Source organism: Epinephelus lanceolatus, chromosome 13 (assembly GCF_041903045.1).
Source record: "Epinephelus lanceolatus isolate andai-2023 chromosome 13, ASM4190304v1, whole genome shotgun sequence".
Taxonomy (NCBI): Eukaryota; Metazoa; Chordata; class Actinopteri; order Perciformes; family Serranidae; genus Epinephelus; species Epinephelus lanceolatus.
This window is the reverse complement of record NC_135746.1, coordinates 27,899,595-27,927,405: the sequence shown is the minus strand read 5'-3', so window position 1 is coordinate 27,927,405 and position 27,811 is coordinate 27,899,595. Positions and strand designations below refer to the sequence as shown.

At 39.8% G+C, this 27,811-nt stretch overlaps 1 protein-coding gene across 1 annotated transcript in view; it reads right to left on the bottom strand.

The window, feature by feature from the left end:
* LOC117270842 (exostosin-1) overlaps positions 1–27,811 on the bottom strand; it is a 418,529-nt gene that overhangs the window by 12,460 nt on the left and 378,258 nt on the right. The window contains exons 9-10 of the mRNA XM_033648766.2: positions 26,472–26,567; positions 9,484–9,573 (exon numbers count right to left, since the gene is read on the bottom strand). Coding sequence (XP_033504657.1) covers positions 9,484–9,573; positions 26,472–26,567 — 186 coding nt within the window. The remainder of the gene's footprint in view (positions 1–9,483; positions 9,574–26,471; positions 26,568–27,811) is intronic.

Here is a 27,811-nt window from a genome sequence, read left to right as displayed (position 1 = left end):
AAAATGTGTATTTTTTGATTCTGAGGTGAACTGTGTCTTTAAATTCCTCAGATTGCACCACCTAGAACAGATCCATGCTGCCACTTATATATTGTCATTAACTTCACAGGCAAACATGGCACTTCTACAACTCCCTTTGCATTTAGTCCGAACACACCTTCAGCACAAGCACTGAGCAACTCAAATGCATCAAAATGCTTCACAAGTGTATGATTCTCTACACTAATGTGCCGAGATGGTGCTCATAGCTTCTGGAGCTGCATATTCTTCACCCAACCATTGGACTGCCTGGTTCAGTATCCCTCTCATTCTGCCTACTTGCCCAGTAAAGAGGAAATTTCATGTGGGGTTGTCTGGAGCACCTGGTGTCCTTGAAGAAGCTCGAGCTACCTGAGAAAGAGCCTCTTTTGAATTCAAAAACACCGCTGAGACGTGCAGGCAGACACACCAGAGAATATGGGGATCAGCACATAATCAAATACTTGGTAATACACACAGACGCGCACACACTACCTCAGGAGCCGGGGGAGAAAATTAATTACCAGAATAGTAGAGGTAGAGAGACCGCGCTGGCGAGGGGAGCACCGAAAGTGGATGTTCTTTAGCGATACCTTGCGGCTTCTGTCATGAATCGCGTGAGCAATTACTGTAAAGCGCTGGCGCTAAGCTGAGAGAAAGGTTGGAGCTGCCATTCTCAGTGTAGCCCCCGACGATGTGTCTGCACGCATGGCGTGTGTCTGTCTGTCTGTTTGAGTGTGTGTTTGTACATATGATTGTGTGTGAGATGTGTCAGATGCCTCCATGGCTCTGCTGAAAGGATTAATGATATCATGCAAATATAATTTAGCCTTCAGAGATTAAAAGGTTCTTCATAATGTGAAATGGCATGTGTGTGTGTGTATGTGTGAGTGTGTGTGAGCGAACAAGTGAGACAGAGTCACAACCCAGATTCTTTGCACTTATAATCTGTCTGTCTTAATTACTGTTTAAAACAGAGGCCTGATATGGCTCGAGAATTCAAGGGAGGACTGAAAGTTGGACAGAGTCAGTGTGTGTGTGTGTGAGATCCATACTAATAGATTCTACAAGGCCAAAATTGATCTGAGGAGCAGAGGGTCAATCCAGCAATAGATCTGTAACAAATCTCTCCCGACATTTGGGTTTAACATGTCCAGCGTTATTAGATAAAAAGGAGCTACATCACATTTTAAGGCCTTATCCTCCCTCAGTATGTGGTCTTTGTCCACTGTGTTTTCAAAAAATATGTGTTTTCAATCTTTTTTTTATTTTATTTGGCTCCATGTGAAGCGATGCCACTGCAGCGCTTTGACTGTCACCCGCCATCTGATTTGAGGGTGATAAAAGTGAGGAAAATGTGTCTTAAACTGAGCTCGTATCCAGCAGGTTGAGAGTGCTGTGGCTTTGATGAAGTTTTACCAACAGTCTCAGTGTGATCCAGGATGACCAGCTGGGGCGTAAGGTCCACGCTGCGGCCACAAACGGCTACCGCGGGTTTGTGGTTTGAAACATCTTTTGAATTATAGCTGCTCTCACCAGGTGCCTCTCTGTGAAGTGTGGTAACGTCTGGTCTGGACGGCTCTTAAAGTGTTCTTTAGCAATTGCACAGAACTGTCAAACTCTCAGCCTCCCAAAATGATCAGCTGTCAACTTTCTCAAGAGTTTCTTTCATTGATTGCCTGTGGCTTCTTCTGACTATGACAGACCATGGTCTCATACTACACCCCATACCTCAAGACATACTAAATATTAATGATTTTTTTTTTTTTTAGAGTTTTGCGTGTGCCATGCACTGGATTAGGATCAGGATTGGATCACATCTGCTTGCCTGTAACAAGTATAAACTGACACACCATCCCAGAACATCCAAAACTGACACAGGTGGCTAGTACGTCATATTTTTAGGTTTAGGTCACTGACAAAGCTACAGTATTTGATGAGTTGGGATGAGAATGCATTACCACTGCAGTACATTTGTATGGCAGCTACAGTTACTAGTTACTTTTCAGATTACAAAATGTTCAAACTCTATAAACCCTTTGAAAACTCTCTTGGATCAGCTGGAAAATGCATCGTCACAAAGCTAAAAATAGGACTGTTTTTCTTTTTTTAAATTGCAGGATAATACAAAATACTAACAAAACAATAAGAACACTGAATACAAAAGTGAATACAGGCCAGTAAATTAAGTGTAGTCAGGGGATAAGGGGACAAGGTTGTGTTGGCTGTTGTGTGTGTGTTTGTGTCTATGTGTCTATACTCTACAGGTTCAACCCGTTCTCACTCTAAAATGGTTGAAATCTGGTGCTTGAGCAGTGACTCGCTGTTACAGTTTAATGGCACCTGGTGGCATCAGGGGGAAATGTGGTGGGACAAGAACGGAAATTAAGGCGGTGAAGGTCTGTGGTGGATGGGTCCAACAAGCACCGACTTTCACCCGAGGGGGGATTGTCGAAAAAACTCAAGACTTTTTTTTCCTCGCAGGACAGTGATGCTACAAAAATTCATTTATTTTACCCATATTTAACCAGATAAGGGAAACCAGGCCAAGTCAGCAGCATACAAAAAGTTACAGCCAAACAACAACACAATAAAAACATGAAAGCTACACAGTAGAGATATTAAAACGCCTATGCACAATGACAAGAACCAGCCGATTCATTCATCCTTGTTCTTATGGGAGCTTTAAAGTCAGGCAGAGAGACCAAGTCACGTAGTTTCAACTCTTTCTGAAGGTTATTCCAGGTGAGAGGAGCAGAGCACATTAAAGCTTTCTTTCCCAGCTCTATCCATGTTCTTTGAACGGACAACAAAACTAAATCTCAGACTATAGCTTCAGTCCGATCTCTGTTGAATCAAAGTACAACTGTACGAAGGGACTTTACCCAGTATGGCTTTATAAATGACAAAATACCAGTGATATGATGATCTTATAGAATATGATGCTGTAGATTAAACTACCAAACAGTTTATAAAGGAGTTGAAACTAGCACAACCTTACACATCTACAGCAGTAAAATCAAACAAACACATGAATGCAGCAGTAATATTAATCAAACAACATCAGATATACTTTGAGTCAATTTCGCAGAACACTTTCTTTTACTTTTAAGTAAGGTTTTGAATGCAGTACTTTCACTTGCAGTGGAGTATTTTCTACTGTGTGGTATTTTTAGGTAAAGGATCAGAATACTTCTTCCACCACTGCTGAAAAGGGTCAAACCCTGCAACATCCCAAACAGGCCCTCCAGTGAGAAGAGGAAAAAATTCAGCCATCGCTGCTGAAGAAGTATTTCCACATCCACCATATTGAAAATGTCTTCCAAAGGGCATAACACAGCAGCATGCTTGGCCGCCCAATGAGAGACAAAGGCTTTGTCAGGTTTTTTTCAGTCGTATTCCCTTCTCTAATCTCTCTCCATGGAATAATCATATATTTAATGAGCTGAAACAATGTAATTATGAAATTGGCACAGCCATTCTTCCACTGAGGTATTATAATATGAAAAGTCCTATTAAAAGTGTAATGTTCTCTCTTGCACATTTCCACTCACTTGACATATTTCATCTCCTTTCAATAAATCCCCTCACCATGTTAAAAGGGCAATTAGAGAAACGGGTTAGTGAGCACGGCTAAGATTCCCTCCACTTCCTCTGTATGATCGCCCCCCCACTCTCTCTCTCACCAACATCTTCCTCTTCCTCTCGTTTCATTAAACAAGCCATGTGCCCATAAAAGTTTAGTTGTACAAACTTGCTCGTATTGCTGTGCCACAAATTGTAGTGCCATAAAGTGTAATTGTGATCCCACCAGCGTAGAAAAGGTGAACATTGACTTGCACCCGTCAATAAAACATCTCAGAGTTTAAAGATATATTGGATCTCCTGGGCTCATTGGGCCTCACAATCCATTATGGATCTCGTCTTTTACTCACTGAAAAGCTGAAGAGAAACGAGGCTGCTACTTGTAATGACTCTCAAAGTAGAAGCACTCAGTTAGCATCACAGATGAGCTGTTCCTGTTTATTTGACTGCTTATTCGGGTTAAATCATTTGAGACTAGGTGCAACATTTTTCAGCGTATTTGTGTGTCTCTAAGTTAGGAAGGTTATAATTGATATGTGTAAAATGTAATAAAAGACAGCGAATAAAAATAAAATCATGGTTCAATCACTAATGGTAAGGGAATTGACATCAAGACTTGCAATGCATTAAATATCCTCCTGAGACCCTGCATCCTCATACGAGGACATCACATTCTGGGTTTGCTACATCATGTACTTCATTCTACTTAACTTAGACCTGTTGTCCTCATGTGTGGACACTTTTTTGTACCATCTAGTGGTAGCAAAAGCACAATACACTAATCCATGTAAAAACAAGATGGCAGCCATCTCTCAGCAAGGTCCAAAACCTGATCACATTTTATGGCATTTTATGACTGAAGTAATAATTTTGGAAAGCCATTGAAGACTTAGGATATTTTTGACCATCGTCTTTAAAGTGTACGTAGCTGCATTTTTGTATCATGTTTTTTTTTGTGTAAATAAACTTGGAATAACAGTTGTTTTTATGTTTGTACCAAGGGTACGTGCAGAGTTTGGCAAGAGAGCATTCATTTATGCAGCCCCTTATACGTGGAATCTTCTGCTTCTCTTTGGTTCCTCTCAGCCGTTTCAAAGCACTATTGCAGGATTTTTGTACACAGTCTTCTATACGGGCAATGTCATGGTATGTCTTTGCTGATCTTTGTAATCATGTTGCATTTTTTGTGTTTTTTTTTTTTTGGTTAATTTCTAGTATGTATCAACATACTTTTTGCCTTTTCTTTGTAGTAATCTTATTTTTTGTATATTGCTTGGTTTAGAGCTTTACTTTTTTATTTTTATTTCATACTTATGTTGCTGTCCGTCTTGGCCAGGACACTCTTTTTAATCTCAAGATGTTTTTCTGGTTAAATGAAATAAAGTAAAATAAAATAAAAATAGTTGTGAGTTTTATGGTTATGAAGTGATGTGTACCTGCTCAAATATAAAACAACATGTTGGGACCACAGCACCTATGGAGACCATGTGGAAACTGCAAGGAGTGTGATTTGTCAGTGTGGGCTGCCTGTGTTTCTTGCTGCATGTTTCAGATGTGAAAGTGGGGGTTAAACATTAAAGTAGCAACTGAAGATTTTCATAAAATAAAATCCAGTTTCTGATGCTATTCATGGTCTATATTTTTTTGCCCAGAAATAGCCATTAAATGTATTTATATTCAATAATTACCTCTCTACACAGTGGTTTGTCATGGTTGGTGGCGGAGTCCGCCACTCCTGCGCTGAATTCAAATTGCCACAGTATCTTCATTTATTTACATTTATGTAATCCAGTGTTAAAAAATTTCATCACATTAATAACACACTCACAATGATATCTGAGCTGTATTAAGACTTTTATTACTGGGGCTACATTAAAAGTATTCAACTGGCTAAACATGGGGTAGCTTTTATTGTGAAGAAATCACAGGAAACGTGTCTGTTTTAATCTTTGATAGGGAGCAATGGAACAGGAAGTGGTTGGAAAAGTCAGTCAAATGGATGTCTTTGGTTTAAATGAAAATTTAAGTGGTCTTGGATATGTGAGAGCATTGTTTAAATGATTCAATACATTTAATACAAATCAACAGAATACAGTACGAGTGGGTTGCCTCGTGGGTTTTGTTTTTTGATCCAAGACAAGCTTTGATTCAGTCTTGTGCTTGTACACAGCGTCATTTCAACATTACATTCATACAAAACTAATCACACACAGTAAAACTTAAATTTTATACATAATTTAATGATCTTGAAATGAAAAAAAAAAAGACGTGTGCATTTGTCCTTAAATATAAATAAATTTGTATCAGCTTGGTAAATGCGTGCCTCTGTCTTTTCTTAAAAGTTTTAGTAGTTTCCGAACCTAAAGAAGCTCAGCACTCTGCAAACATGTCAAAGTCTTGATTAAAACAGCGAGAATAAAAACATTATTTCCGCTCTTGACAAAGCTTTAGACGATTCACTGGTTTCTAATTTGTTCAAAAACGAGTGTCAGAGTAACAAACCACTTGTGTTTCCCAACCTCTCTCTTAAGTAACTTTAATCAAAGAGGTGCTCTGTGTTTTGACAGTGTAATGATACAGACACAGAGCTAATGGATCTCGTAAAACTCCTGACTCCGTGAAAGCACTTTGTTTTTCATTATACCCTCTTCAATGTGTTTTTCTATGCTCCTTTCCTTATTTCCTTGATTCCCTTTCGCGTTCTTTTCCTTTCTTTTCCCCTTACAAATTTCCCTTTTTTTACTCTGATCTTTTCTCCCATCTTTTCCTTTTCCTTACATATATCATTTTCTGTCCCTTCCCTTGTCTGATTTTCCCCCTCTCATCTCTTTTCGTTTTTTCCTGGTACTTTTTGTCTTTTCTTTTACTTATTACTCCTCTCTACCCTTTCCTCTTTTCCCTACCCACTGCTTCCTCACATTCCTCCCCTATTTCCCTAAGTGTTAAGTTAAATTAAAATCTTAACAGTATCTACCCCATCTCGAAAACAGCGCACTTAATTTAATTAGGAGAGGTTCACAAGCATCCTGGTGACATGGTAAATCACTGGGGCTCCACGATATTGATGTCTGTAATCACAGCTCTTTATTTTGTATTGTAAATCTGTTGTCTAACTTTGTTGCTTTGCCAAACTTCCTGCTCATCCTTCGTGGTTTAATTTTATCTGCTGCATTTGGAATCGTCCTTTAAAGGCAAAGCACATATTCCTCCTCTAGTTCAGTGGCCAATGCAATGTTTGGCAATTCATTTGTAATGGTATTCATGACTGTGCATGGACTGACTGCCTCATTTCAGAAAGGATCGATACTGTGTTAAGACATCACCACCTTTTGCCACAGGCTGACATAAAACCATGCAGACTGGAGCTGGTTATAAAAACATTTCCAGAGGCGTTCAGTGGGTGGAGTCATTCAAAAGTGTTGAGGTCCCTTGATGGGCAATCAGTTGTTTCCAAAGTTAATAAAACCCTCTGGAAATGTATGCAAAAGTACAAAATTGTATATTTCTGTTTGTGTCAAATTGTAGCACTCTGTAAAGTTAGTTTAACATGGCCTGTGAGATCTAACTGAGATGCTCTTTGGGAAAGTTTAAACTCCGCAACCCCAGGCAACGTTAGCCAAGTTTGGCTAACATTCATAAGACACACTGGCGAGTCCTCACCCTAAATGTCTGTTCTCTTGTAATGTTCAATCTGAAATACTTATGAGGTATGTAAGCTAATCAGCCGAACAGGGATATTTAAGAATGTAATATGATATTAATGATACTAGGGTTGACTTTGCACCCAGGACGAGTCTGGTGTAGCTACACCTACCTCCACAGCACTGTGTCAGCGCTTGAGAAGGGAACTGAAGCACAGACTATCATTCCAACACATTCTCACTCTGACCTCGTCACATATCGCCGCTTGGTCATGGACTTTCTATGTCAACATATGATGTGCAAGGTAGGTTTGTTGTTTCACAGGAAATGTACAGTTTGCATACTGTCTCTTTCAAAATAAATGTATTACGTTGGTACAACACTGCAAATTGATTTTTTTCTCTTTTGAAAAATAAATGCACAAGTTTATGTTGAGCAACACACGCATGTGGTTAGATTGGGGTCATCCCTATGTTTCCCAGGTTCTATGTTCCCCACTTAACCCTGCAAAAAAGGTTCTATGTTCCCTGCTTACACAAAAAGGGTTCTTTGTTTCCCGCTTGGTTGAGCGGGCAACATAGAACCCGGGAAACACAGAACCTTTTTTGTGTAAGCGGGGAACATAGAACCTTTTTTGCAGGGTTAAGTGGGGAACATAGAACCCGGGAAACATAGATACGCTCCCGTTAGGTTGAGTTAACATGGTTTGGCTTTACAGTCTCATGGGAAACAAACACTGGCCGCCCAGGTGAAAGTCGGTAGTTGTTAGACCCATCCACCAACCCCCACCCTACTCGAACTTTTCACCCCTTTAACTTAGGTTGTTCCCCCCGACACTGTCAGGTGCTGTTACACACTAACGCTGACATGAAAGGATGGCTTTTTCATCAGAATGTGACGCCAAAGACACCACCACCACCACAAGTGTTGGTATTCGACAACTTGGAAATATGTGCTCTGACTAATTAAGTTAATCTAGAGATAATGCGCAGATCTTTTCCCCCATCGACCAATCAACTGGTTGAAGAATAGGTAGAACTGCAGTCAACCAAGATTTTCTTTGGTTGATTTCAGCCCTACTGGGTTGTTTGTTTGTTATTTCTTCAAACCAGTCATAATTGTCTTGGCTGGTGCCAAAGCGAGAATACAGCGAGGGCACTAGCAAACTAGTGTAGAAGGGGAACTTGTTTTGGAGGAATATTTGTAGTAGACGTGCGGTAGGTGTGCTTAAACGCCAAAGCAATGCTGTTGCGGCATTCATGCGCTCCCAAGCGCCTATGTTGGAGTTCACCTTTTGGAACACAGCAGTGCGCACCACATGTCATGTGACAAGAACCAACCAATCACAGCCCACAGACATCTTTCCCTTCTTCCCTAACTATCAGTTTTTGATAAACATGGAGAAGAAGTCAATCATGTAAGTGCAGGGCTGCCAAAGCTTTAAATGTGTCCCATGGACAACAGGCCTACACGCAAACAGTGCCCGGAGGAAGATCAGCTCTGCACTCAGGATTTTAGGTAAATAGGCTATGATATGGTGCGTCTTTAGCTTGCCTAGCAACCTTAGATGCGACCTGCTGTGGCGCTCTTGAAAGCTGGCACAGAGAAGACACAAGAGTAGCATCCAGCACCTGACCTGGTAGCATTTTAGGCACAGTCTATATCCACTGAGTCAGACTAGCTCAGGTCATACAGCATTAGCATCTATTTCAGGTGCATTACAAAACATTAAAAAGTTAGCTGGAAACAGAAACATGGACCTAATGTTAGCTTTATTAGCATTTTTACAAAATGACAGTCACTTGCTATAAATGAGAACGTGCTTTTGTATTCCTCTATCTGAAATCAGAGACCCATTGTTTCAAAAATGAATTTCCCCTGTTTATTCTGCCACTGTCAGCATTTAAACTGCATTTGTGCTGTGCAAGAACAGAAAGTTGACAGCTGCATTACAGTCTGACATAATATCTTTTAATCATAAAAGAAAATATTCAGTTTTTAGGTCTGTTTTAGGCAGGCGGCCATGACGAACTGGTTTTGTACTTCAGCTGTTTGGTGAGTAATCCAGTAATTGAGCTTGTAATCCAGATGTCCGATATAAAGGGGTTTTAGTGGTCTTGTGTCCTGGGATTGCTGCTGTCTCACCTCATTTGTTGATAAAGCATCAGTGTCTCAGTTCACCAGTTTGTAAAACGTCAATATCGTACCAGTTCGTTGATTCAGTCACCGGCAACTCACCTCGTTTGTTGAGAGAACCGAGTCTTCATCCAGACTGAGGATGGCATCAGTGAGGATGGCGTCGTGGGGGAAAAAACGACTGCTCATCGTCTGCAGAGACAAAAAGAAATAAATGACATTATTAACAACAGTTTATTAATATAAATATCCCATCAAAAGCAACACGAATTACATTTTTGTGTGAGTGATGTCGCATGTGACAATCTGTATCAGGGGTTAGTGACCTGTAGCCAGTACTACTTAAGATGTTTAGGTTCATATTCATCTTTTTTTCATCATTTTTGGGCATTGCATGCTTTTATCAGATCCATAGGATAGGTAGGAGTGATGACTATGAACAAGGGAGAGAGAGATCACAGGTCTGGCTGATTCAACATCAACATCCACGTGTTTTTTTCACCAAGTATCTCAGGAAATATGTTTCCCAGCAGTTTTAGGTAAAGAACTGGCATAGAGCTATGAAAAATCAAGGTAGAATAAATGGCCAATGAGAAAATGTGTTTGTTTCACGCCCTGCTGTGTGTCTATCGATCACTGAACTGACTTAATAGGTTTTGTGCGAGTCTTTATCAATTCACTGCCTAACAGAAAGTGTAGTAGACCTTGATCCATCGGGCTAAAGAAGGCTGCGGCTGCTGTTGATGTTATTGACTTGTAATTAAAGTGTAAATTATTGAACTGTTGAGTAGAAAAGGGAAAAAAAGACACAGATCTCGACTTTAGGGGGAGAAAAGTGTAAGTGAGGAATCAGACAACCTTCTCAGGCAGACTCGTACCTCATTATCACACCAGCAGACTACAAACTGCAGCATCGCTCTCATACACTGTTTACAGTTTATGATTGCTCTGATCAATGTTTATGTATCAATCTGCATTAGAAACATGTCATTATGTCTTTTTCTAGGCTACATGCGGGCCAATTTAGTTCAACAGAAGGATAATGTGAGGGTACCTTTAGTCTGATTCATGAGCAGTGGTTTTGTTTCGTCAAATTTCAGTGGGTGGAGCCTAAAAATAGAAATGTCTGTCTCTTATGTAATCAAGGATGACAAATGTATTATAGCTATTTTTTTCTGGGGGCCATCTTTGTGTGTAGAAGAAGCTGCTAGATTAGCAGGTCTAAATATTTATTCTCTGTTCACATGAGGGTTGGTTATGGATTTGTTTTAGCATTACTGCATGACCTGCTGAGTTTTTAGTGTGGCTTGGCTAATTCCATGTGTCACTCAGCAACTGGAGGTGGATGGGTTAGAGCAGGGGTCAGCAACCTTCACTACCAGAAGAGACATTTTTGGTCCAAAAAAAAAAAAAAAAGTAATGTGTTTGGAGCCGTGAAATATATCTGAGCCATATAATTAATGTAACACAGCCTTATTAAGTCTAAATTATCTTATCAACATTACTAATAGGTCTAAACATTAATGTGTTTTACCATCAGGTGGCTACTTTGCAGTGTGAAAAAGTAAACACATCTGTCTATGCAGTATTTAGTTCAACATCGTCCTCCAAGACTTTTCCTTTCTGGATTTGGAATCCACAGCTAGCTTCGCTAAGGAGACTCAAGGCAAGCAAAATTTTGAGAAAAGGCACTAGGCAGCAGACATAGCTATGACATTTTAGTTGACGAAATGTTAAAACATTTTTTAAATTTGTTGTGGGCCTATAGGTTAAATATTTTTACAACTGGACAGTGTAAACTGGACAGTGTAAGAATCACTGTAGACCTACAACAATGATAAATTAAAATTAAAATGTTCAAAAATAGCTGTGATTCATTCTAATGTAGCTTAATTTTTGGTCAAAGCCACAGGGAGCCATTGGAGAGGGGCTAAAGAGCTGCATATGGCTCCGGAGCCATTGGTTGCCTCCCCCTAGGTTAAACAAACACAGGACTTTGACCCAGAAGACCAGTGTTTGTGTCCCCTGTGAAACCAAAAGTCAACATCAGGTTTAACAACTTAGCATGGTACTATGTACGTCTAATATGTTGTTAGTGTACAGGAATCAATAAGTTGGTGATCCCACTTACCATTACAAGCTGTCTTCTGTCATTATGGAAGGTGCACTGATTTTAATTTATTGTGTCGTTATGTTATTTACTGTCATATTTTGTTGTTTGTTGCGATGTATTAGTTACCACAGAGATTTTGTTCTTTTTTTGCTCGTGTACTTGAACGCCACACTGATGAAACCCTGCAGACTTCTCGGATAGGCCACCATGCTCTGTTACAGTCTGCTGTCTCTGGACTTGTGGTAGGTTGACTTTGGCTAAGCTCCACTCCAAAAGTGCCATAAAAGCTCCCGAAAACACTTATTAATGTTCTGTGATGATGTTGGGTAAGGAGCTATGCGGGTTAGTGTAGGTAACTTTATTAGCATGTTAGCTGTTTGTCGCGGCGAATCCAGGTGGCATGGCTATTTGATTTGAAGCAAGCCTTACAGGTTTTGTTTCATTTTGTTTCAGTGCATGTTGAGCTATAAATATATGCGAGTCCAAGTCAAACAGTGACTGAGAGTGGGTCATCCTTAAATCTTCACAATGCAAGAGTACTAACCCATTACATCAGCAACACACTTACTCATTTTAACCCAAACCATGGTCTTTTTTTTAACCTAACCAAGGAGTTTTGGTGCATCTGTGACCATTTCACAACTTTACCCATGTGTTTAAAACTGCAACTGTTAACGATCACATAGGAGCACCTGTAGGGGCGCTCTTGTGGGTTGTATTAAAAGGTAGGAATATACGATGACATCTGTGGTTGTATTGGTTGGAGGACTTGTTAAAAATGATGAAGAGCTGTACAGTTTTTTCCAGGAATGTGTAAAATATTGTGCAAAAATTCACACTATAATGTATAGAGAATATGTACAGTTATGATACAGAGATGACTCCAAAAAATGTGCATTAAAAAAGAACTGTCAGTGCAAAACTCAACACTGTAAGGCACAATCGGAGGCTAGACAAACATGATCTTTCAAGGTCAGTTTTCTGGGTTGGACCTGGAAGATCAGTTAAACTAACCACACAATCTATAGTAAATGATGCACTTAAGTGTAAGTAGATTTTTGTTCACATGGTAGCAAAAGTTCTTCAATGTAACACAACTAGTATGATTAACTCTGCCTTAAGCTGGAGAAAAACTTGTGTTAATCATTAATTATATATTTTTCCTCTGCTTTTATCTCACTCTACTAAGATTTTATATAATTGAAATGGACCTCCGTGGTAACTACTGTCACAGCAGTGACGTTTGACACAGATTCACTGTCTTAAATAAAGCAGATTGAATTTACAGCCCCAGGGGTAATATTAAGAGGCTTATTTTGCAAAGTAAGACCACAAATATCCGCAAGTTTAATGTCTACTTCCATCTCAGCTTAATGAGCCGATGGATGCTGACTGCAACTTCATCAAGAAATTAAGCGTAACATCAAACGAATTTGAGCGCAAATCCCCTAAATTATTTGAGAGTGCCACATAAAAAAATGTATTAAATCACTGCTTAAAGTGAGAACTCTTGGCAGAAAATGTATTTTCTTTGGATGGATGCCCTATAATCACCAGGCAGGTAATTAGTTCAGTTAGGATGGTGCTCATAGTAGTGTAACAGTCTCTCAGCTTTCTTATGAAACCACCAACATAGTCTAATTGGTTAAAGTAAATTCACCACTTGCCTGATAATCAGCTGCATTCATCATGGACCGATGGGCTGAATGTAGCAAGTTTACAATATCAAAGATTTGAATAAGCAAGAATAAATATATGAACGATCACATGCACCATACACACACATTGTCATGGGTCAGTCTGCATTATGACTTCACTACATTTCCAAGCATCCCGCAGGTTATCTTCCTTTAAACCTGGATTAAACCTGACTCAGGGCCATGGACCAAGTGTAGGTATTTGACGAGCTGGGAGTGAGAACAGCTTTTCATGTAAATGGTAAATGGACCTGCATTTATTTAGTTCCTTTCGAGTCATCTGACCACTCAAAGCTCAAAACTATGAGTCACATTCAACCATTCACATCCACATTCATTCACTGGTGGCCGAGACTACTGTACAAAGTGCCACCTGCTACTCAGTTTTTTTTTAACACACTCACACACCGATGGAAGCATCATTGGGGTTCAGTATCTTGCTCAAGGATACTTTGATATGCGGACTGGAGGAACTGCTGATCCTCCGATTGGTGGATGACCCGCTCTACCTCTGAGCCACATTTGATTTGCAAATTTTGGAATAAGTACTACAATAAAACGCATCAGAGTCAGTGTGAGGTTGCTGTGTGTTACGATCTTTACTGGATATTGGATTAAAGAAACACATACAAAAACTTGAGACTTGGTGTTCAAAGGCCTTTAGTCCTGTTTATTATGATTTGTAAAAATGAATTCAAATCACATGCATTCTTAAATTTCAGCTATTTATCTAGTGCCTCAAGGTTTTAATAGAGTTACACAGTGGTGCTCCATGATGGACTAAATGCCACGTTAGATGCTTTTCCACTCTGGCAAGAACATAAAAAATGGTCATTGTGACAGATATTCATCAGCAGTTTTCAGTCCAGTAAACATCAGTTTTGGCACCGACCTTGAAAACCTCATAATGTACCTGTGCCTCATAACGTACCTATACCTGTCTGAGTGCAGGTACAGACAGACACTGCCCAGCCCTCCCTCCCTCTGGCTGGTGTCAATGCTTTTCTGCCTCTGGGCAGAGATTAGATCCCACTGAGATCACTGGCAGTTCAATGGACTGAACCTTATCTTTGTCGCTCTCTTTCCTCCCATTTCCCCTCTTTATATTTGCCGTGACTCCTGCTACTTCAAGGGGAGACTTTGGAGATATCAGGTCTGTCTTCATCTCGCTGATTTTTCTCGATGTCTGTAAATTACAGCTGAAAGTCAGAGATCACAGAACTATCTGCAACACCATTAAAAACTATGGACAGCCACTCACAACAAACATTTTACTTCATTATTAGGGTAAGAAATGAACTATTTCAGTCTTTATATATCAGACCAGTTATTTGATGTCTGATTGTGCCTAATTTGACTATCTTAGTCATAATCTGAAAGAATCAATAAAAAGATAATTTTGATAATGACGTTAGTTTATAATCTGTTACTACACTGGGTCCTAAAAGTTCTATACTGATCAGATAATTCATATGCTGAAATGACCTAGATGTAAATGAATATAAAACATTACATATACTTCTATATATTGTATATCACAAGTGTTACAGTGTGTTCTGGGGCTAGATTACATTCAAAACTTGTGCTATTTGCATGTTCGTGTGAGTTACATTTTTTGCCGAAGGCTGTGTCATCAAACCCTATCAGTGTTGAGATCTAGTTGAGATTCTTTTGACGTTACCGAGAATTGGAAATGAAGGACCTACCACTCTCCGTCAGTACTGTACAAGGACAGAACAAATAAGGAGAGGGCTCTGAGATCAGTCAGCTAATGGTAAGTTCTAAAATTATGGATTTGTGACTTGTGTAAGCTGTTGTGTCGAGTTGCTTCCTAGCAAAATGCTCTGAGTAAACGAAGTTGGTCTTTTATTGTGGAAAGTAAACAACAGAACGAGTGAAGCAAAAATTCGCTGCCAGGCAATATGAAAAATAATAAAGAACGTTGCCTTCTAGGTTCATGCTGGTTCAGAGCTCGGAGCCTCCACGTGTAGCATGTTCACATCACTTGGTACCAGCTTTGGGCTGTACTTTACTATGAACCAACTTAGCCATTAGCTGTGTTCCTTAGTTAGTTAGCACAAATGTTAGCATAGCTGTTATGAGCAAATATTTGCCAGTCGTGAAATACTCCATAAAACACTTAAGCAGCTGGATTTGTGTGAGTAACTTGTGAAAAGGTGAAAATTCGCTTTGAGTTTAGTGTAAAAAACACTGATTTTATACACTACTGTAATGTGCTATGTGATAGAGCTGATATGGACTTCAGTTAGAATATATATTTTATAGTCTGTATGGGTAGTATGAGCATCTTTCAGGTCATTGCTTTGGTTTTATGGCTGTGACTTTACCGTTTTAGTTTATTCACACAGCTCTTACCAACCTCACTTTTAGTAGCAGCCTGCCCCCTCCTATTACAGGAGTTGGTAGAGACCAAAACAGAGCAAATAGACCTAAACAACTGTTTGCTAAAACATGACACAGAAAGTTTCTAAGGCAATAATACTGAACATGTGTAAGAAAATTTGTAAGTTGTCTTGTGAATTTTCTGAGAATAACTGTGTACTCTGTGACATAAAATTAATCTGATCTGTTGCTATTACGAGTTGGATTTATAACAGCTGCCCTGGTAAGAAATAACTCTTGATGGCACTTTCCAAAGGGATATTTTGGCATCAGTATTCTCCAGACTTTGTGGAATATGTACAGAATTAAACAACAGAATTAAAAAAAAATAATAATAGAATACATTTTATATCTTTGATTAGACAAAAAAAAACCATACATAAACATATCCATCTTAGTTGCCAATGACTGGTCTAACAAATAATAAACTAAACGATATTTTAGAGTCAACACAAGACCATTAATTCTACTCTAATTCTGCCTCTCCACCCTTCTGTTCAACTGCATTTCAACATCAGGTCCCACTTCACCTTTGAACTCTCCACATTTATACTCCTTTGGTATAATTTAAGTGCATACCTAAGGAGTCAGGATCAATGTTGAAGATTAACTTATCAATATTAAATTCAGGGTGTGGGGGCAACACGTGCAATATTGCAAGGTGATTGATGACAGTGAGATATAGTCGACATATTAACAGTGATAGAGGGGAGTCCTTTGATAATATTGATGTGTGGGTCATGAATGCTGATCCAGCAGGACCTCTCTTATAGCAAGGCCGAGCTACGGGAGACCTGATTCATCTGATCAACCAGTCAAATTCTCTGTGTGCTTAGCAGCTGGTTAATAATTTAAACTTAAAAAATTTAAATCCTGAATTATTAAGGGGGCTCCAGCCCAACCAGGATCCCAGAGTAAACTATGATTTTGTATTGTGTATGTAAGGATTTCTATTGCGCATAATTTATCTGCTAAAGTGTACAATATACTCGGCAAAGGGTGAGTTTACCAATTAAGAGAAGGTAAATCTCTTAAATGGACCCTGTTAAAGGGTTAGTCTTTCACCTGACATGTGCCCCATCAAAAATATTTAATATATATACCCAGTACAATGAAAAACATGAGCATCGAAATGATTATGTAATGCAACAAGTCAATATGTATCGTATGTTGTACAGTATCTGTATAACATCTGCAACATGCATGGCGTCTAAAACACTGCTAAGCAACGATAATATATGTTGTTGTGATCAACCTAAATTAGATTAGCAGAAGTTTCTGGAGACAATGTGAGTGTTGCTACAACATCGATTAGATTGTTCTATATTAGCTTAAACATTCTTCACATGCCAAACAACACCTCATTTATGTTAGTGAAGACATCTGGGAGTATGCAGCCTGTTTCTTTTTTGTGTTATGTTATAAGTTTAGACTCTGTTATGCTTAATATTGTTGGAGATTTATCATGATTGTTGGTCTGGAAAGTTAATTCCTTGTATGCGTAAACATTTTGGACAACAGAGCTGATTCCGATTTAGAATAACTGTCCCATTTGAATAATGTTTAAGATTTCTAAATAAGGCCTGGGTTGAAAAATACAAAACAGCAAGCCTAGCGCTTTAGGCTTAATATTTTGAGATTGGTTTTGACAGAAGAACAACTACATTAGTCAAATGTTCCGATGCTTTCTGACAAGTGACAAGTGACTGCATGTGACTGCTGTGCAAATGATGACTGAAGAAGCAAAGGTAGATGGTTGGGTTTGGGGTTCACTGAAAACATGGTTTCAACTGGATGGGTGTGGTTTTGCAGGACTTAGCAGTGCATACTTTGGCGAGCTCTGTGACTGTGCCGTCTTAGCCCATGTTCGAGTGCATGTTCATACTTTATATGAACGTCTGTGCACTTTTGTAAGATTGCAAAACAAAAATCCTGAGTTGTTTGGGGTTGAGGAAAATGAGAAGTTGGACCAGGTGGCAAAGTGTGGGCTGGTTTTATCTCTAAAGCTTGGAAGGTAAGACAAACTAGACTGAATAATACATACTACAAGTATAAAGGCGCACTGAATGTACTTTTCATGTTTTCCCATTACTTAAATATCATTCTCACCTATAAATGCTACATTGAAACTGAAAGCATGCCTTGTAAGCCCGACAGGGCATCTAATTTCATTGATGCAAGATGCAACACTGGTGTCAGATCTCAGACCCCACTGTCTGAGCAGATTTTGTTGTTGGACATGATTTAGTCCATCTAAATATTTAGGTATTTTAGCACTGTTTAGTTGTACATAGTCTTCAGTTTAACTTTACGATGGTCAATTTTTGACCATCTAATTTGAGAATTTATCATCAGTCAGCTAAGTCATTTGAAAATCTGCAGCGAAGTCCGGCTGTAGTTGCAGCAAGGAGCAAAAATCTAAGTGTATCTTTGTAAATCTATGATCACAAAAAAAGAAGAAAAAAAAAACCCAGTTACATTTTATTTGGCGCCTTTCAAGACACTCAAGGACACCTTCCAGGCAAGGATAGAGAATATAAAAGCAGATTAATAAAGTCAATGGGATAAGAAAAGAAGTAACATAAAAAGTAGATAATAAAAATAATAATAACATAAATATTTAGCAAAACAAATTTACAGTGAATAAAATTCTGTGTAAATAGTGGATGTGTGAGGCTAGACGAACAGGGGTCAAACTTAATGGGCTATCTGAAAGAGGTGAGTTTTGAGGCCGGATTTGAAAGTGGAAAGAGAGTGGATGCTAGGAATTTCTGGTGGGAGGGAGGTCCAGAGGCAGGGGTCAGAGTGTCTGAAGGCTATAGACCCCACGGTGGTCAGGCTGGCTGGCGGGACAGTGAGGTGGATGAAAGAGGAAGACCTGAGAGTGCGGATGGGGGTGTGGATGTGCAAGAGTTCAGAGAGGTACAGAGGAGCCAAGTTGTGGATGGCCTAAAGGTGAGCATTAGGATCTTAAAGTCAAACGCAGTATTTAACTGGGAGCCAGTGAAGCTGCTGAAGAACAGGAGTGATGTGAAGGATGAAGGGGTTCTGGTGATAATGCGAGCGGCAGAATTCTGGACCAGCTGAAGTTTGTGGATGGACTTGAGAGGGAGACCAAAAAGGAGCGAGTTACACTAATCAATACAGGATGTAAACAAGGGGGTGAACAAGAATGACGGTACTGGGCGGTATGAGGAGCGGGCGAAGGTGCTTAATGTTGCATAGATGGAAGTAGGCAGACCAAGTGACATTATTGACGTGAGCTCAGTGCTGTCACGGATGATGCCCAGACTCTTAACCTACTGGGAGGGGTAAACTGTGCAGTGAACAATATCCAGAGTGAAACTGTCAATTTTTGCTGTGGTAGATTTAGTGCCATGAGAAGTAACTCAGTTTCATCACTGTTTAATTTAATGATGTTGCAGGAGACCCCGGATTTGATTTCCTTTAGAGAAGGAAGAGGGTGGAAGGGTGGAGGAAGGTTTGGTAGACAGATAGAGTTGGGCGTCATCCGCATAGTAATGGAGGTGAATGTTAAATCTATGGAAGATGTGGCCAAGAGGAAGTAGGTGGATGATAAACAGAAGGGGACCCAAGACCGAACCTTGAGGAACACTGGTAGTGACTGAAAATGGCTGGGATTTGAATGTTTTAAGTTGGAAAAATTGTGTATGGCCAGATAGATGGGTTTCAACCAGTGCAGGGGTGTTTCAGTGATTCCAGTGGAGGCCAGTCTGTTAAGGAGGATGCTGGGAAAAATGGTGTCAAAGGCTGCACTCAGATCAAGCAGGATGAGAATGGTTAAGAATCTGGAGTCAGCTGCCATAAGTTATAGTTAAGTATGAGGTCTTCTGTAGGTTCAATCTTGGGGTTAAGGCAAAGATTAGGTTAATAAACAACTTTTTAGGATATGGTTTTGCTAGTATATCCAACAAGTGACGAGACTGCTCATCAGGCACATGACGCTCTGTATGATGTGGGATGTAAGGCACCATTTTTGGGAAGTCCCAGTTGAATTTGACACTGGAGACTGTGCATCGATCTCCGCCTCTTACCAAAAGTCATAACTGGGTTCTTTAACTACTTTGACTACAATCTTTTCCTACCTTTTACCAAATATTTTTTTTGTACCATGAAGGAAAAACAACCTATTTTCTCTATGTATTAAGACATTTGGGATACGAATAAAATAAACTGAAAAGTAGATGCGATATTTAATGAAAAGAGTGGAAGTAAAGATGAGTACAGGAAGGAGAGAGAGAGGAAGTAAAGCCAGCTGATGGAGTGTATCCACTCCGCATTACAGAGTAGATACACTCATAACCAACTGCAAATTACTCTGCTGCTGTGCTCTGTCGAGGCGAATTGCAAACTTTCTGTGTGTGTGTTTAGTTATTATAGTGGGAACAAACACAGCAAGCAGTTGGAAGGAAATTCACTGAAGAGCATCTGTCTGGGCCGCACGACAATATACCACATGACTAATTATAGGACCATAGACGCTGCTGGGTACCGGCACACACACACTTGCATATTGCCTCTGAGACGCGTTTTATTGTCACCAGTGGAAACATTGTTCTTGTGTTTCAAGGGGGACACATTTACATGAAAACAAACAGAGGCAATTAGACCAGAAAGCATCAGGATTAGAGAGAGGTTAGTGTGTGTGTGTGTTCAGTGAGTGAACAAGTGAGAATGAGTCAGAAAATTGTTGTGTAAGTGAGTAAAATTAAAAACGGGAATGTCACGTAACAGTTGTGAGTTCATACGTGCACATATGTGCAGACAGAATATTTTTCTGTGATACTGCAAATGAGAACAATCCAAAAGAAGTCACACTGTCGGCTTCACGCTAACAGCTGACATTCAAAACTCATGTCGCTTCAATCTCACCATCAAGAGTCTATTAAAACCTGAAATAGCTCTGCATTATACAATAACACAGTATAGAACATTATCTAATACACTGTACACAACATCTACATCGTCTCCCTGCTGTGTTACTGTCTCTACAGCTGTTAACACACAGAGGCTAGTTTGCATTATTTGCTTAAATCAGTGGTGCAGTCTCATTAAATACATTAATTCAAGTGCAGCACTTAAGTTCAACTTTTAGGTAATTTATGCTACTTTAATACTTATGCATTTTGGAGTGAATTATTGTACTTCTACTTAACTTTTCAGAGCAACTATGAACAAAACTAAACAAAAATATACCTATTTTTTTATTTTCTGTGTTCTTTCACACATTGACCTTTAAAAATAAAAATTCCTCTCAGTCTGGACATCAGTTGTTGACTGTACATTCAGTAGAAATGACAAGATGACAATGTAGACTGTCCTGCCTTAAAGGGGCAAAAAAAAGTTAGCAGGAGAGTGAAAAAGATGTCAGTCAGCCTCAATTTGTGTGAGAGGTCCAATTAGGCAACATGAGTGGAATCACTAATGTCAGTGGACTATGAGTATGTACAGGCCTTATAGTCTAGCTTAAACAACATTTCAAGAAGATTTAGCTTCAGTATCGAGACATATTTCTGCATGAAACAGGATAGGCAGGGAGGACATAATGTTGGGAGGAAATTGATTTGATTGTTGAAAAGTGGTTGTGTCATCACAGACAACAAAAGGCCCCAACAGTGTACGCTGAAGAGATAGCACTATCTGTCAAGGAGAGAGATGAAGCCTGTTGTATGTTCTATATCAGTGATTCCTAACTGGTTCTGCCACGGGGTCTAGATTTCTCCTTAATCATTACTTCAAGGTCCACAGAGTTTAATATATTCAGCGTCATACTTGTGTTTGGTCATGTCTCAAGCTATTTTGCTGTCTCTGTTAAGAAGCTGTTTGTTATTCACTCACTTTACAGCCTCAAACTGGCCCTCAGAATAAAAGCTCTGTGCTGGAAATTCACTGTACTTCCAAATAAAGTTTTTTTTTTTTTTTAACAAAACTGATTCATTAGCAAGTCATTCGCGGTCCATTCAGAATGGACCCCGACCCACTTTTGGACCACGACCCACCAGTTGGGAACCACTGCTCTATATAGTGGCTTAAGCAGTCCACTGTAAAATGTGCAAATTGAGGAGAAGTCATAGATATTACTTTGTATAAAGTGAATAAAATCTAGACAGAGATCCTGTATCAAGGGTTACAATATTGTAACCCTAGTTCTATTAGCACAGCTGGAGCCCTCTACTGGACTCTTTGGGTAACACTGCTGTAAACATGAGCACACATTTGCACACTGAAAATGCATAAATGTAGCCAGTCAATCAGGACATGCCTACCCGAAAACATGCAAAACCTATAGTATATAGGGAGGTAGATTCCCATGTCTGACATCCTACACCCATCCTACACAGGCTCCACCCTCGACTGGATTTTTTTGGGTACAGTGGAGAGGGCCTGATGAATGAACACGCTGTTTGGACTTAACATCGACCCAGCCACACTGATCCTGACCGACAAAAGGTTAGTTGTTGTAGCCCAGCTTGTTCTTCATAACCTAGGCCACTACAGCAGAGACGAGGGGGGCTCCAGCCAACCCAGGTAGTGAGCAATCGAACTGGGCAGAGCTGTGGCCTAACCTTGCAGGGGTCAAAAGACAAGCATAGACACCCTCCACAGCACATTTTCCAGGTCATCAAGGTACACAGAAACATGTTGGTGTGTCATATTTTAATTTACAGGAAAAAAATGTGATTGGATTTTAATATAACAAAGAAATCGATTTTTTTTTCAAATGTTATTAAATAGGTGCACAATATCAGCAGGAGTCTTGCATATAAAGGAGTTAAAAAAGGCATTTTTCATTTAATCTTGACCTTCAAAAGAACATTAGAGTGCTTTAAAGTTAATCTGTCTATTTTCTTCTATTACCTGAAAGTGTATTTTGGGAGGTTGAGGGGTGTGGGATGCACCATGGGAAGACTTTGCCCCCAATGCCCCGAACCTCCGCCGAAGCAGATGGAAGACAAAACTGAATCGCTGTTATTATTGAAGTCAAAAGTTGCATTTAACAACTCAAAGCTTCCTGTGAGAGCAGTGTATTAGACAGATTGCAGGATGAAGCTCTGGGCTCCTTCACAGGTGTTTTTCACTTTTAATAGTTTAACCTCCTCTCACATTGATTTGGGAAAGGTGTAAAATTTTCCACCCTACCAGGTGTGAACAGAAGACAGTGAGGGAGATGTCAGTCAGATGCACACCTGCGGAGAGGTTAAATCAGCTAAAATAATTGAAAACACCTGTGAGGGTAATCAGAGTCTTTAAATCCATTTGATTATACTGGTTCAAAAGTGTTTTCAGTACATACGCAGCAGATACTGCTACTGATGTTGAGCTCACTTTGGAACACAGACAAGAAGAGTTTTTCAGCTTTTGAAAAATCTAAACATTGTGGACACTTGTAAGCAGACAACAGACTAAAAGAAGTATTTATAAGTGCCACTTGCTACAGAACTGTCTGCAGCAAACAAACATGCTCGATGGACTCTTCACTTACAAGAATAGTCTGAGGCACTCGGCAGTAACAGAGCTAATAAAAGCCTCACATTCTCAGTGACAGAAGAGTTAAAACTGACTAATACATTTCAGCCTCAGTGAGCCTTAATCAGGGCCCACTCTTGTTTTTCTTTGGGTTTTAATATAATAACAACCCAAAAGGGTCTGAACATCTGGCGTTCCCAAGGGTGCTTTGTTTAATTTCCTGAATCATTTATCATGAAATGAAGCTCTAAATGGTGCAGAGTTCCTCCCGGTGGCTACAGCAATACTCAAAATACACATCACAGGATCATTTTAGCTCTACTTTAGCTTTCTATGTCTGTTATTTTGAGGTTTTATGTATCAAGATTTTGCTGATTTCTCTCAAGTTCAACTATTTTCACATTTTTGTGAGACTGGGTGAATCCTGATCATTCCAACCTCCAAAGTAAAGGCTGATGGTGATCACGCTCATGCTGTCGCACCCCAACCCTCTCTTGTCCTCTTGGGCAAATCACCCAATAGTGCGATCACAGTTGATTTGTTAAGGAAGCAGCTTCTATGTTTTATGATTGTTGTTTTATTGATCTGAATTCCTTGTGTTTTGACTTTTAAAGCATTGCCACTAAACAAAAAAGCTTACACGAAAGAGTGCAATCATGCTATTGCTTGTGATGTTGAACAGGGGTTAAGGCTTTTCCTTGATTTCAAGTTGAACTCATCTACATCACTCTTTTGCATAGGACTTGCTTCTCACTTTAAAAGAGCTTTGAGCAAAGCAGCCATTTCAGTGTGTTATAATGGTGGTTTGATGAACTGGATTATTGTTGTTGAACACATATTTTTATGTTGGGGCAATCATCTTACCTCGATGCTGATCCGTGTTCCTCCCCTGATTTGAGATTGGGGTGTGCAAGCCTTAGAATAAAAGGGTAACTCTGGTATTTTTCAACCCGGACCCTATTTTCTCCAGTTTTGTGACTAAGTGACAAATGGAAACCAATTTTTTTTTAAACTGGTCCAGTATTGAGTGAGAGCACTGCAGATGGCAATGGTGAAACAGGCTACCATGTAACCATTCCTCTTTTTACATCCACTGAAAGTGCTTGTTGTGGTGACTATCGTAAACCAAAAATTTAATTAGTCACCTGCGGTGGCTCAGGAATGTTCTTAACACGTACTCCAGTCCATTAAATTAAACTGTCCAGAAGAAGTTTCTCTTTTGGGTGACGTTCCCATTTATTGCAAAAAGGGTTACATACCAAATTATGTTGCTGGGTTGAAACAAAATGCTGGCATACGGTAAGAACCGTGCAGCTGCCAATTACCTGTGTGATTAACTAAAAATAGCATCAGAGTGAGACCTCCCTCCTCTAGTGGTAAAAAACAAACTAAACACATACACATAAACAATTAAACTATGAAATGGCTCCTACACTTGTTTTTGCCACTGACAGGATCAGATTGTTATTTTAAGTGTTTGACAACTTATTTAAAGGATCCCTACAGAGGTGGACCTTTTAGTTAAAGAATAAGCTCATTTTGTTTAAGCAGAAACAGCCCCGAAACTCTATCGCTAATCCCACCAGACTCCATTTAGGTAAACCTTAAGTTTGTCATCATAAAAAACACACTTCATTCGAAGTCGACAGAAACAAAACAAAACTCACAAAAAAACAGCTTGGGTGGTCTTTCCACTGTTACAGCAATCACCAACTCTGGTTTGATTGAAATGAACCCTTAAGCCCACTTCAGACCAATGATTCGCTACGAGATGAATCCCTTTTAGAATGTTGCAGAGAAAAGATGCAGCATTGTGAACTGTCCGGTCTGAGCTCAAATGGTGTCGCCTGCAACTCAGGTGGTCAAATCACTGGCGTTTGGTTTTAGAACATAAAGCCTGTCACCTGTTTCAACAGCCAGTCGGCTTGTAGTGAAGTCTTCTGGTCAAGTCAAAATGATAGCAGGTGGCGTGTGTATGCTGCATCCCTGCTGAGCCCTCAGTTTCCGTCCTTATGGTGTGCTGGTGTCGGACGGGGGGTTGCTGCTACTGCTCACTGTATGCGCTTATGCCCCCCCCCCCCACACACACACATCCTCATTGACTGATTAATTGGCGCTGGTTATTCATATTATTATGCCGTGTTTACTGTGAATGCAGTCCACCTGATACTTGTTTTTTTCCTCGCTGTGTCATCACTACTACAAATGCAACTGTAGCCAGTATCTCACTATCACTATCCTCATTCATATCTTAATAAGCTACAAATGATTTCAGCCACAAAATAAGCCTGAAAAGCTGAAAATCAGAACAGAAGTACAGAGAGTTGTTGCATAGAGATGATACACCATTTCATCTTGTTGCAGTGGCGTGATCCGTCAGGTTCTCTAGAACGTTGCAGAATGTTGCATTGCAAGTATCTGCCCGTTTCAACCTTTGGATTAGACTGGGCCTTAATTCACTCTGTAAGATGTGAAAATATACTGGCTTTATACACACTAAAATAACTGTTTATTTAAATGGAGTCTGGTGGGCTTGCTGATAGCAATTTCAGGCTGATTCTGGTTGAAACAAAAAGGGTTTTACTGTTTCAGAAAAAGGTTTACCTCTGTAGGGATCCTTTCCATAATGGTGTTAGACATTTATAATAACAATCTGAACCTGTCGGTGACAAAAACAAGCACTTTTAGTGAATGTACATTGATGGTGCGAACATGTCCACAGTAGTTACATTACAGCCTGTTTGAGTGATGTTGGCTGCAGCCCTGTTTCCAGTCACTTAGACACATATAGTCAGTCACTTAGACACAAATAGGATCCAGATTAGGAAAAAAATGGACTTACCCTTTAAGCCATTTGCTGAACTGTCTGTTTACATTTACAGAGTCTGTGCTCTGTTTCTTTCACATAATCTAAAAAAAGTATTTGCAACACAGCTGAACTGTAAAGATCATTTCAGCTGCAGCTAAAAGTTGTTCCAGTTTACTGCAATAACATCAGTTCGCAGTTGAACTTTATCTGACAGTTGTGTAAAGACAAAACACAACAATGAGGTTTGGAAGGGCATTTATATGATACTCTTCAGGATATTAACACACAAGTGCACAAAGACACACAAGCGTTCACATGCTAAAATTCCTAAGATCCTGCAGGCGTTTTTCTGATCGAAAACCGTGTTTCATCCTTCATTTCTAGTGTCTTAAAGTTCAGGTTTAATGTATCTAGAAAGCAGCGAGAAGCCAAAGGGTCCATGCTTTCATTTCTGGTGTAGACTGCCAACAAAATACCTTTGAGAATATCTGTTTTTATAAAGCCGAGATAAATATCTTCACCTCTATGCAACAAAGTGTCTTTTAATACATAATGGATGCAAAAAGCCAGCAGCTGTTACCTTGGTCTGTCCTTCAATGACAGTGAGAGGCACGCTGGTGGAGGGCCACTTGTTCCTTGGAGGTAAAGGCTTGTCGTAGTTCCATAAAATCACAATCTGTATGGGAGAAGTGCATGGACTTGATTAACATTATATAACCATCAACATGGTTCTACTTTGGTTTCTGCATAGAGATTTTATATACTTTTTTTTAAAATAACTGATATCTTTCACAAAGTAAAGGATGACGACATAGTAGGATCTATTTCAGGATGCATTTTTCATCTTTAAGAAGCATCAGGCTTCAAGGTTAATTGAAGAACACCTAATTATCAGAGGAAGTACACCATCACGTACAGTACAGGCCAAAAGTTTGGACACACCTTCTCATTCAATGTGTTTTCTTTATTTTCATGACTATTTACATTGTAGATTCTCACTGAAGGCATCAAAACTATGAATGAACACATGTGGAGTTATGTACTTAACAAAAAAAGGTGAAATAACTGAAAACATGTTTTATATTCTAGTTTCTTCAAAATAGCCACCCTTTGCTCTGATTACTGCTTTGCACACTCTTGGCATTCTCTCCATGAGCTTCAAGAGGTAGTCACCTGAAATGGTTTTCCAACAGTCTTGAAGGAGTTCCCAGAGGTGTTTAGCACTTGTTGGCCCCTTTGCCTTCACTCTGCGGTCCAGCTCACCCCAAACCATCTCGATTGGGTTCAGGTCCGGTGACTGTGGAGGCCAGGTCATCTGCCGCAGCACTCCATCACTCTCCTTCTTGGTCAAATAGCCCTTACACAGCCTGGAGGTGTGTTTGGGGTCATTGTCCTGTTGAAAAATAAATGATCGTCCAACTAAACGCAAACCGGATGGGATGGCATGTCGCTGCAGGATGCTGTGGTAGCCATGCTGGTTCAGTGTGCCTTCAATTTTGAATAAATCCCCAACAGTGTCACCAGCAAAACACCCCCACACCATCACACCTCCTCCTCCATGCTTCACAGTGGGAACCAGGCATGTGGAATCCATCCGTTCACCTTTTCTGCATCTCACAAAGACACGGCGGTTGGAACCAAAGATCTCAAATTTGGACTCATCAGACCAAAGCACAGATTTCCACTGGTCTAATGTCCATTCCTTGTGTTTCTTGGCCCAAACAAATCTCTTCTGCTTGTTGCCTCTCCTTAGCAGTGGATTCCTAGCAGCTATTTGACCATGAAGGCCTGATTGGCGCAGTCTCCTCTTAACAGTTGTTCTAGAGATGGGTCTGCTGCTAGAACTCTGTGTGGCATTCATCTGGTCTCTGATCTGAGCTGCTGTTAACTTGCCATTTCTGAGGCTGGTGACTCGGATGA